The sequence below is a fragment of the Jaculus jaculus genome, chromosome 8 (assembly GCF_020740685.1).
Source record: "Jaculus jaculus isolate mJacJac1 chromosome 8, mJacJac1.mat.Y.cur, whole genome shotgun sequence".
Lineage (NCBI taxonomy): Eukaryota > Metazoa > Chordata > Mammalia > Rodentia > Dipodidae > Jaculus > Jaculus jaculus.
The window spans coordinates 51,608,218-51,621,366 of record NC_059109.1 but is presented as its reverse complement, the minus strand read 5'-3'; the positions used below and the strand labels follow the sequence as shown (position 1 = coordinate 51,621,366).

General features: G+C 37.0%; 1 protein-coding gene across 2 annotated transcripts in view; it reads right to left on the bottom strand.

Annotated features, from left to right (window-relative positions):
* Positions 1-13,149, bottom strand: part of Kif18a (kinesin family member 18A) — a 73,928-nt gene that overhangs the window by 16,876 nt on the left and 43,903 nt on the right. For both annotated transcript variants that reach the window (XM_045156887.1, XM_004660720.2), the window contains exon 13: positions 12,340-12,575. In XM_045156887.1, the coding sequence (XP_045012822.1) occupies positions 12,340-12,575 (236 nt within the window). The remainder of the gene's footprint in view (positions 1-12,339; positions 12,576-13,149) is intronic.

The window sequence follows — 13,149 nt, the reverse complement described above, 5'->3', positions numbered from 1 at the left end:
AGCATGCAAGGCTGGCTCAATACATACAAATCAAAAGGAAATAAACCATAAAATAAGCTTAAGGGTTAGAAGAAAAAAAAAGAGGTTTTAACAAAACAAAGCAAAACAAAAACGTTTTCTGCACAGCAAAAGAAATGAACAGGAAAGTGAAGACAACCCACAGCATGGGAGATCATCCAGCCGGCTACACTTTAGACAAGGGACACAATTTTTAATGAACTGCAAAAATAAAACACCAATAAAATAAACCTGCCAATTACCAAATGGACAAATGAAATGGGAATTTCACAAAATAAGAAACACAAATATGTCCACATATTATATTGTAATGGGAATGAGAGCAAGGTCAGAAGTTGGTACATGTTTGATGTAGATGCAGCTGTTGTGGGTTTAACTGCACAGTCTGTGAAGGACATGTGATGAATTATATTCACATCAGATGCCAGAGAGACACTGAAGCCCTATGGAATGACAGTGCAAAGAGTATATGCCACCCTCAGTCATGTAGATTAAGCATAGTGTTTGACATGTGGTAAATCAAGTTTTGGGTTTCGGAATTTTCTGAATCTTAAGGTATTTTGAATACACCGCTGGCTGAATGCATGGATGGTGAGCCTACAGATAAGGAGGGCCAACTGTACTTGTTACCTGCTCATCTTATATGCAGTAATCCCAAACTCCCATCCCTCTGCCCCAATTTGCAAAGGCTAATGGCCTGGGTTCACATCCTCAATACCGAGGTAAAGCCAAATACACAAAGTGATGTATGTACCTGAAGTTCATTTGCAGTGGCAAGAGGCCTTGATGTGCCCACATTCTCTGTGCTTGCAAGTAAACAAAAATATTTTAAAAAAGAAGAGAATTTTCTAGGTACATAGAGTTGTTATCACTTGACTATTTTTGGGGAAATAAAATAGATGTATTAAGCATGGATATCTTTAAAATTAGATTATATAGAATTCATGTGAAAAGACCATTCAATTCCCAGCTCCACAAGAAACAAATCAACAAGCCTTCCCAAGTCCCCTAAAATCTACTTTGAATAAAAGTGAGGGAGAGAAAAAGAAATATGTGCAACATATTTGGCCAGGAGCTTAGGGTTCAGGCGTGTGAATGTATATGTGTGGGAATCTATCTACTGAGAAAAATAACTCAGAAGAGGGGAGTAGCATTCAGGTAAAGGAAATAAATCATTCAGAGTCAATTTAGCTGTTCTACTTATAGGGACGTAGTCTAAGGAAATAATTAGACAAATTATAAAATGAATATATGCAGATTTTAGTGGCTCATTGCTTATAAAACCAATAAAGTAATTACAAACCAAAACAACATATAAATATTAAAAGTGACTTAAAGGTTGGGGTTGTAGCTCAATGTTTGAGTGCTTGTCTAGCATGCACATTCTTGGACTTAAATCTCAGGACCACAAAAGACTAACTTAAATTGATATGAAAATGGTTTCATAGTAAGTGGTTCAGTGGAAAGCAAGTTGGCTATGAGCTACATGTATACTAGACTATGTTTTAATTTTCAAGCAGCAAATGACATATGAATGCTTAAAATAAAAGTCCATTAGGCAATTAAAATGAAATACTTGCAAGTTCATAAAACATTTCTTTTGGTATGACCTGCCTTTTAAATATGTTTTTTGTCATGTGTGTGTGTGCTATGCTTATTGCATGTGGGCAAATGTACGCACATGTGGAGGCCAGAGGCTGCTGTTGTGTGTCTTCCTCAACGTGAACCCAGGCCTCACTGATCAGGCTAGTATAGCTCAACAACTTGCCGTGGGATCTTCTGTCTGTACCTCCCATGTGGTGGAATTACAGGTGGGATCCATGGCTACTTATCAGTTACATGGGCACTAGGGGCCTAACGTCAGTCCTCAGGTTGGGCAGCATTGCTTAAACATTTATTATGAAGATTAAAACAAAGTTAAAATATTTCTGAAGGAAGCGAGTACTTCAAAAGATTTGAGAATATTTTCAACTTAAGTGAGGTTGCTAGGGAGAGGAAAGTGGAGGTGTGGTAACTGTTGTAATAGTGAAATTTTTAAAAAGTTAGGGGAATGTAAAGGAAGACATGCAGGCCAAGAAGAGATAATCTACTAAAGAGAAGGTTTTATTAAGACAGAAGTACTACTGGCAATCCACGTGATTTCTTATGTAAAGGAAACCTGCATTTATTTTGCAGCTTTCAGACATCTTCCACAGGTGGTTTATTTTAAAGAAACCAGATAGTTTGTCACCAATGAGTGCAAAATCCTATTCTTATTATTTGAGCAGGCCATTTGGGAACATCTTTTGATCGGCCAGATCATGTGTTCTGAATAACTTTACCTAGAGGAACTAATTTATCAAAAGCTATGACTGTGAATGTAAAACAATTTACAGAGCCGCACATTAGCATGAAGGCAGAATGAAGGATTCAAAAAACATGAGTCACAGGCCACACAGCAGGGTATGTATTGACAGACATTGATGAATGGAATGAGATCTAATTGAGATTTGGTACAGAATGATGTAAAAATTCTTCTGTTAGCACCCCTGTTAATATGCACAGAAGACATTTGGGGGAGAATAAGCTAAGTCTAAAATTAGGTGGCAAAGTTTTAGAGTGAAATAAAGTATTAATATATGCACTTCAACAAACACTTGTAGGATACAAATGATTGATACAATTACTGTACTAATCACAATCTGTGTTCTTTTTATCAGCGGTGACTCACAGAATTTACAAGCAAATTATACAGGTCAATGAATTTTAACTATTCAAAAGATATTTAGCCAGGCATGGTTGTGTAAGTCCATAATGCTAGATACTAGAAAGACTATCACAAGAACTTCAAAGCCTATCTGGGTTACAGAGTGAGTTCAAAGCCAGCCTGGAAAACTTAGTGAGAAACTGTTTTAAAATAAATCAAACCAAACCCGAAAGGTAAAAAGGTCAGGTGTTAGGGGATAGATTATGTACTACCATAGACGGAGTACTAGATTCAGTTTCCAGTACTGAAGACAAATAAACTAATGAACCAACAAACTAAACAACAACAACAAAAAACCCCCACCTGAGTTGCTGTCAGGTTAACCAAACACTTTATAGTATGGTAGACTTGTTACATGAGTATGGTTGTCAGGATCAGAGCTGACATAGAAAATAGCTATAATCTAAATATTACAAAGAGAATATATTTTCTCATGTATTAAAGAATTATTTCACCCAGGCCCAGAAAGCCAAGTGCCACATGTTCTCTCTCATATGTGGATCCTAGCTACAGATGATTGGGCTTCTGCGTGAGAATGAAAATACTTAGTAGCAGAGGCCAGTAAGTTAAAAAGGAGACATAAAGGGAAGAGAAAGGAAGGGAGGAGGGTACTTAATAGGTTGATATTGTATATATGTAAGTACAATGATTGTGATGGAGAGGTAATATGATGGAAAATGGAATTTCAGAGGGGAAAGTGTGTGGGGGGAATTAACATGGGATTTTTTTATAATCATGGAAAATGCTAATACAAATTTTTTAAAAAGTTCATAAAAAAAGAATTATTTCAGTGCTTAAGATTAACCCTATACCTTGAACAAATCAACTATAATCTTTTGATATTTGATTTTGTGGGAAACAGTAGACACCATAATTTCTGCTTAGGTTTTACTTTCCCAGCATTCATACTCATTTCAGATGGGAAAAAAAGAAAATGCAAAGAATCTTTAATTTACAGCAATACCTGTAGTTATAAATAGATGAGTGAGCACAGTCAATGGGCTTGGATACAAAATGTATTTAGGACCAAAACCATGACTTCTGTCTATGGTAATGACTAAACTTTTTTTTCTAAGTAGGAAAAGTGTGGAAGATTTAATTTAATTTAAATGCCTCCTTACATGTCATTTGAAGACTACAGGGTTTTTGCATTTTTTTTAACAAGGTACTTTCTTGCCTTCAAGCAAGGGAAAATTTAAGAATTTGAGTGGGAATTCTTTTTGAGGAAAGCAGTAAGCAAAAAAAAAGTTAATAAAATTTCAGCTTCTAAAAGGATACAAGTAAAGTTAAGAACAAGTGATAAAACAGGAGGACAGGGACTGGAAGGATGGCTTCGCAGTTAAGGCATTTTCCTGCAAAGCCAAAGGATCCAGGTTCAATTCCCCAGGACCTACGGTAGCCGGATGCACAGGGTGGCATATGTGTCTGGAGTTCATTTGCAGTGGCTAGAGTTCCTGGCGCACCTGTTTTCTCTCTCTCTTCCTCCCTCCCTCTTTCTCTGTATCAAATAAATAAATTAAATTAAATATTAAAAAAACACAGGAGGACAAATTGCACTATGTAGAGAATGATATATATATTTCCATGGTGTTCCCAACTAGTCCTATGGCTCTAAATAGCATGTAAATGTTACCAATAATCACAGCTATATTTCATTCTCAGTATTTCATCTTCAGTGCTTTCTCTTGAGCTTTGTATGTATCTTGGGCAAAATAGATTTAACAAGCCTTGAGCTAAACTCCTATCAATTAAAGCCATCTCCCAACTGTAAATTTGGTCAATCTGCATTCTTTCCCAGCTTTTAAAATCTGAACCCATGGGGCTAGAGATGGCTTAGAGGTTAAGGCATTTGCTTTCAAAACCAAAGGATCCCAATTCGAGACCTATGTAACCCAGATGCACAAGCAAGGTGGTGCACACATCTGGAGTTTGTTTGTAGTGACTGGAGGCCCTGGCATGCCCATTCTCTCTCTCTCTCTCACTCTACCTCTTTCTCGCTCTTAAATATATAAAAATCTGAACCCATTCTTTTAAAGGTAAAGTTAAAAAATCTCACTCATATCAGGCTTTTCTTTCTCACTACCCAAGGACAATTTGTACAACACTATTCTGCTGGATTTACTTTCCTAATACTTTAGAATCTAACCAGCTCTCACTAACCATTGCTCCAACACTCATCTGAGCCAACCCCATTTTTGCTTCTTGGGTCATTGCAGTAGTCTTAAAGTTTGCATACTACAATACAGTCTTAACATATCAGCCAGTGAGCTCTTTTTAAACATGGTTGAATGATTTTATACCTCTGCTCAGATTATGCCCTGGCTTTCTTTCATTCAGAACAAAAAAATCAATGCCTTATAATAACCTATAAGAGAGTCTCTTTTCCATTCTAATAATTTTGCCACACTTGTCATTCTTTAATATGCCAGACATATTCCTGTGCTAACAATTTTTGTATTGTTTTATCTGTTCTAGATCTCCACTGCTAACAGTGGATCCTTATATTTCACCAGTAAGATCCATCCAGACCATTGTTACTGAAATGGCAAACTCCTTTCTCACTAGAAAGTAAGCTGCATGAAGTTTTGGGGGTTTGTTTTGTACTGTGAAATATTTCTTAGCTATGTACCAGGTTTATTATTACTGAGTGAATGAATAAATCCCATCAATTCCTATAAATAAGTATTGTTTTGGTAAAATACAACTATAACAGAAAAATTTCATCAATTCACAAATAGACTTTTAAATAAATGGAAAAAATGTACAGCAAAACTGTAAAGAATAATATTAATACTCCCCCCCCCAAAAAAACAAGTAACTAATGAAGACAAATAAGAAAGAACCACATATTTAAAAGACTTAATAGAAACATTAACCAATCATAAAATGTGGACCTCATTTGGTCATGCTGAAGACATAACAGAAACAAATCATCAAAGTGACAAGAGTGTGTATCTGATAACTGATTATATCTTTAAGAACATTAACATAGGGCTGGAGAGATGGCTTACTGGTTAAGGTGTTGGCCTGAGAAGCCTAAGGACCCAGGTTTGAGTACCCACATAAGTCAGATGTACAAGGGGATGCATGCATTTGCATCTGGAGTTCGTTTGCAGTGGTTAGAAGCCCTAATGCACCCATTCTCTCCCCCCCCCTCAAATAAAAAAGTGGATGGGGATCAAGACGAGATAGACATAAGCAAGAAATGCTTACATTTAGATGAGGGGCACATAGGACCCATTACAGAGCTCCTTCTGTGCATTTAGATGCATGGGCATAATTGAATTTACTAAAATTCAGCATTAAATGTATTGCTAAGAAAGTCAGTGTGATAAAAGAAAAAAATCTCTTTCATATAGTGCTGATGGGAGTTAAAATTGGCATCAATCAAGGAATTACCTAGAATATGTTATTAAGAACTCAAATATGTAACTTGAGCCAGGAATTCTAGGACTTCTCTATCATTGGCTTGATCAGAGATAAGTACCAAAGTAAATTTACACATTTGCTTACTGTGAAACATTATTTACAAAAATAAAATTCATCACCCTAAATGTCCAATAATAGAGTGCAGGCTACATTAGTGACTAATCTTACCAGACTTTTGAAAACACATGCTTTAAATAATGGTACAGTTGATTTAAAGGCATGTAAAGGACTTAAAAAAAAAATGTAGCCCCACAGCATTTAAACCACTTGGAATTATCTGTTTATAAGAGAAATCAATGACACATGCATAAGTAGATTCATATTGTACTTAAGTCTTTCTAATTTTATTTTTAAAATTTATCAAGAGTACCTACCATTTGTAAAATAATTTTAGTCATGAACATCATATTATGTGAGTATTGCTATATCTTTATAAATGCAAATAGAAACTATACTTTTATGCTTTTTTTTTTTTTCCCCATGAACTCACCTGAATATTCTAAGACTAAGAATAGTAGAGCTGGAATAACTGGTATACTTGTCTTGCTCTTCCTTTTTGACTTTGTTCATAATGCATACAACACACCCAGTTCATGAAACAGGTAAGTACTAAGCAGTTAATGTCTGAAATCATTACAACAGGATTGTAAAAATAACAAACCAACAGCAAGACATTGAGTACAAAGTCATCCTGTTTTGTTCTTCCTAGAGAAAATACATGTTCATAAAACATAGTATGATTTCAATAGTTTTTCTTTTGGAACAATTATGAAAGAGAATTAAGAGGCAAATAAATGTTTTATTTTATTGTTGGCAGGTGTAGCCAGTGCAACTAGACTGCAAATGAAATATGGATTTTAAAATGAGGTATAATAACCATCAAATAGCAGGTGGTTGGTATACTCAGTATTGATGTTAAAACTCTATTTCCTCTTTCTAACATCTTGAAGACATTATAACAGAAGAATCAGGTGTAGGAGAGTCTAAAAAAATGTTTTCCCCAAGTTTGCTTTCCAAAGGTATCACTTAGGTGATGTCTAATAGCAGTACTGTTTTAAGCCAGATGTACATGGTGACACAATCATCTGGAGTTCATTTGCAGTGGCTGGAGGCCATGGCACACCCATTCTCTAAGAAATAAATAAAAATAAAATATTTTTTTAAAAAAAGTCTATGTGTTTGGCTACATATATGTGGAGGGATATTAAAAGTGTGATAATTTTCCCTGAGGCTGTGTGTTGTGGCCACCAGTGGAGGCAGTAGAAAAGCTCAGCAGTGATGGGAGCACTGGGAGTGAAGGGGTAATAAACACCTCAAGCTTACAGGTCCACAGAAAACTTGAAAGAAGAAGGGATTCAGTGGAGGGTGGATTTGGAAGGGGGAATAGAGATATTAAGACAGGATTATGATCATGGTATATTGTCTATACTTACAGAAGCTGTCAATAAAATGTTAACAAAAAAGTACAGAAAACTGTTGAATGTTTTGGTATACATCTCTAACACCAGCTGAAGCATAAATGCAAATTTAAGACCAAACTTGGCCACAAATTCTAAGAAAGTCAAAGTTATAAAGTAAGACCTTATCTCAAAAACAACCAACCATGACTGGGGAGATGGATCAGTAGGTAAAGGTGCTTGCTTGAAAAGACTTGCAGCTCAAGTTCAATTCCCCAGTATCCACATACAGTCAGATATACAACGAGGCTACACCTGGGTTCATTTGTAATGGTAAGACATCCCGGCAAACCAATATTCTCTCTCTCTCAGTCAAATAATAAAAAAAAATATTTTAAAGAAAGTCTCCTGAAAATCCAAAATCTAAACCAAGACAAAACAAACAAAAAAGCCCACTAATTCAAACAAGTAAAAAATGCATTACAGATGATGTAGCGATGCTCTAGTAATATACAAATTACAAATTTTAAAGGAGTGTGTTCATTTTGAGTTTATGTATAGACAAGCATGCACTGTCACACACACTCAGTACAGCTGGCAGTATACTCCAGAGGCCTAATCTCTAGAATCTACAAAGAACTCAAAAATCTAAACAATAAGAAGACAAACACCCCACTCATAAAATGGAGCAAAGAGGTGAATAGGCAGTTCACAGAGGAAGAAATACAAATGGCAAACACACACTTAAGAATCACCATCCCTAAACACCAGAGAAATGCAAATTAAAACAACTATGAGATTCCACCTTATCCCAATAAGGATAGCAAACATCAAAAAATCAAATGAAAATAAATGCTGGTGAGGATGTGGAGAAGCAGGAACACTCATTCACTGTTGGTGGGAATGTAGGATGGTACAGCCACTTTGGAAAGCAATATGGAGACTCCTGAAAAAGCTGAGTATAGAAATACCAACAGACCCAGTTATACCCTTACTGGGCATCTACCCTAAAACCTTCAAACCACAGGCCAGAGAGATTTGCTCAACCATGTTTATAGTGGCTCAATTCATAATAGCTAAGAGCTGGAATCAACCCAGATGTTCATCATTAGAAGAATGGCTAACTAAGATGTGGTATGTCTACACAATGGAATTCTATAGGGCAGTAAGAAAAAATGACACAAAGAAATTTAAGGAAAAAGTGGTTGAACCTGGAACAGATCATTCTCAGTGAACTTACCCAATCACAGAAAAAAAATTGACACATAGTCTCACTCATCTATAACACCTAACCGGAATCTACCCAAGATATTTTACATACCCAGAAAGCATCTCATGGACTAGACACTAGGAGGGATGGGGAGGGAGGAGAGGGCATCGAAGGGGTGGGAAACACTAATCTGGACCTAAACGGCAATGGTACCATAAAATTCTACTTCCTAAAAGGCAGACCAAATAGCTGAACTTTCACTAGACCCTTACAGGAAACACCTGAACCACAAAACACGAGAGGGCAGGATCAAGTCTAACCTAAATCTTCTACATCTTCCCTCCCTCCCTCTCCCCCTCCCCCCTTCTCCTCTCTAACTCTTGTATATTAGTTATTTTTTTCCTCATTTTCTTAGTGGGCACTGACCTGTAACCCTCACTACCAGCATGGGGCTATCATCCACAATGAGCTTTTGATCAGAGAAACCTACAAGGCTTCCTAAAAGAATGACAGATTTCTGTCAGAGTACTTGATGACCCACCAAAGGTCAGTGGTTAAGACCCTCTTGCTGAAGACTCCATGCCAAATGAATGAAATAGCATGCACTACCCCACACACTCAGTACAGCTGGCAGTACACTTCATTTCAAACTCATGAGACCAGAATGGTTTAAGATTATATATATATAATACATATTGGACTCTATGCATACAGTTTAATGGTTAATCTCTAACTTGAAGAGTTATAAGTTTTAGGTCAGCTCTCAAACTGTTTTATTTTTGGAGTATTTGGGATATTAGGTATTTGTGTTCTCAGTCTGAACAGTAAATTCTATTTTGTCTTGTATGCTTTTGAGACCAAAAATATAGAAAATACTTAAAGTATTAATAGCAACTTGTTTTCTAATGTATTAATCAGCTTTTAGAAGTTGACACGTGTGAATACAGTGATATGGTGGAGACTCATGTGATGACAGCTTAGATCCTAGCTGTTGATGCTAGTTTGGGAAGTTGAAAAAACCTTGGGTGGTGCGGCCTGTCTGGAGGAAGTAGATGGCTAGGGACATGGATCTGAAGGTTATACCTTAGCTTCAGGCCCTTCCTCCCCTCTGCTCCCTATCTGCCATGAGGTAAAGAACCTCCTTCATAGGCTGGAGGGATGGCTTGGTGGTTAAGACATTGTTCGCATGCAAAGCCAAAGGACCCAGGTTTGATTCCTCAGGGCCCACGTTAGCCAGACACAAGGGTGCACGTGTCTGGAGTTCATTTGCAGTGGCTGGAGGCCCTGGTGCGCCCATTCTCTCAGTCTCTCTCCCTCTTTCTCTGTTGTCAAATAAATATATTGGAAAACAACAACAAATAAACAAACAAGCAAGCAAGCAAACAAAAATCCTCCTTCATTACAGAGGCCTGTTGCTATGATGTTCTGCCCAAGTGCATGAGACCAAGTGGCTATGGAATGAATCTTCTGAAACATTGGGAAAAAAAAAGTCCTTTTCTCAGCTCTGGTCACAGCATTGCAAAATCTGCTACACACAGTATTCTGGATTTTTATGTTTAAAAAAATATGAGGTAAACTCTCAATGTGAATATACCAAATATGTTTGCCATAAACTACAACGCAACTGAGAAAGTTACATACCAAAATGTAATGTGCTAACAATCATGTGAAGCCTAACAAAAAGTAAACTGGATTATACAATGAAGACATGTTTGTATCTTCTACCCAGAGATTGGGAGAGGTACATAAAGATAACTGAACCTTTACCATAAATTATCTCAAAGATAAAGGTTTAAAACAACTTCAGGAGCAGGAGTCCAAGAGGCCACTTGACTTCTTAGGTCATTCTACAGAGTCTCATTTTCTAAAACCAAGATTATATGCTAGCTATATAATTAACATGGTTTATACATACTTCACAGAGAAAATGAGAGCAAGTACTATAACAACATAAAGTTAGTTGACTGCAAGAACAATTATGCTATAGAATACAATATTGTTAATTAGAGAGAGAGAGAGAGGGAGAGAGAATGGGTGTGCCCGGGCCTCCAGCCATTGCAAGCAAACTCCAGACGCATGTGCCTCCCTTGTGCATCTGGCTAACGTGGGTCCTAGGGAGTTGAGCCTCGAACCGGGGTCCTTAGGCTTCACAGGCAAGCACTTAACCGCTAAGCCATCTCTCCAGCCCTTAAGATACATTTTAAAGAAGAATGGGAATTTAAAAAGTTGGATACTTGCTAGAGCTATACTTGCTCTTAGATCCTGGGAAATATTGTTAATTGAAATTACTCTAAAGCTAGTTTCCTCATTACTCAGTCCATTAAAAAAATCTGAACTGGTACTCAACAGTGGACACTGCAAGCCTTCTAATTGGCCAGCCAGGCCAAATGAGCCAACGGGTGGAATAGTGGCACGTCTGTTATGGTGGAGACCAACTGCCCTCTAATTGGACTGGAGGCCTGCTCCAAGGGAGGGAATACATCTCTGATACTGAAAACAGGGCCAGTCATGAGCCCTAGGATTGTAACATCTGCTGATGTTTGGTTAAGTGTATATTCTATGCTTATCAAACTGCCTAGTAAGCATTTCTTTTAATCCTCATACCCTTATATGAATGCTAGTCTCACTTTGGATAGAGAATCTTCTCTTTTCAGATGCAGTGATCTTGGGACAACTCAGAAGGTATCATGGTGCTGGAAAGAAGTCACTAGAGTACCGAGTAACATCTCGATCACACCTTCCAAAGCTCAGGGTCTAATGTGGAAGAGGTTACAGAAAGAATGTAAAAGCCAAAGGAAGGTTTGGACTCCTTACAACGTGCTCCCCCCAGAAAAAAAAAAAAAAAAATTGGCCTCGATATCCATGACCTCATAGTTCCTGACACTACCTACACAAGACCGTCATAACAGGAGGGAAGGATCATGGCATCCAAATAGAGGAGAGACTTACTGAGATGAGGAGTGGATGTGATGGAGAATGGAATTTCAAAGGGGAAAAGTGGGGGGGGGGGAGGGTATTACCATAGGATATTTTTTATAATCAGGGAAAATGTTTAATAAAATTGAGAAAAAAAAGTCTGAACTGGGTGTGGGGGCACACTTTTAATCCCAGCACTACAGAGGTAGACATCTGAGACTTGTTATGAGGAATGAGTCCAGTCTGGAACTATAAAGTGAGTTCCAGGTCAGCCTGGATAGTAAGAACCTACCTTGGGGGAAAAAAAAAAAAATTAAATAAAAAAGCTAACCCTTTTATAGACTGGTGTATCAAGAATACCTTTAGAAGGCTAAAGAGATAGCTTAGTGGTAAGTCGCTTCCTTGCCAAGTCTAAGAACCCAGTTTTGATAAGTTATTTCACAATTAAGCCAGATGCACAAGGAGGTGCATGCATCTGGAATTCATTTGCAGTGGCTAGAAGTCCTGACATGCCCAGTCCCTCTCTCTCTCTCAAGTTAATTAATTAAAAGAAAAACAAAGATTAAAAAACATTATCTTTAGAAATTATGTTATTTAGAAAACAAAAGAGAAGCTATACTTACAACAAGGAATAGACTGAATAGGTCCAAGTTGCGGAAAGGTCATAAGAACAGAAATCCCTGGTAAATCATTTTGATTTGGATGTTCAGTAGTTTGGTCAGCCCAAACAACAGCTTTTTTCCTCTCTACCAGATGTTCAATTTCTTTAAAGTCAGACTCAAAAGCAGCATTTGATAGGCCAGCATCCTTTAATGTGCAGTACTGTTTCCTTAAGACTGGAAGCAAAGCATTCAATACTCTATGAATAGAAGATGATAAGAAAGGAGAGATTAAATACAAGGTTTAATAAACATTAATATGCTTCTTTAGTCCAACAGCCAACACAGTGTATTATTACAATGGTCTCCTATGAATTATTTCTTTGGATTATGTTATTTTGACGAATCTCATTTGAGAAGATTACGCCAAATCTACGGCATATGCAACAGTCTTTTCTTAAGGTTGTGTCTCTTCTTGGAACCCACAATTACATTTCATAATATTAAAACATTTTCCGATTAGACTGCAATTTTGCTTTGTAAAATGAAATATGCTTTTCAATCAAATGCTTAATTCAGTAGATACTTAGCAGAAAGAATCTTGGGTAGCACTCAAGATAACAAGGGCTTACTTCTAGTTCTCAAAAGCTTCTAATAACTCCAGAAAAGGTATAAACTAATTTTTATTCAATAAAGCAGAAGACAGTTACATTCTTCTGAAGACCATGTTAAGTTAAACACATACAAAAATTTTACATGTGGGTGTATGAAGCATATTGTTTTTATAAATACTTAAATACTAAGACTCACTCTTATCATCTCTGATTTGAAAAT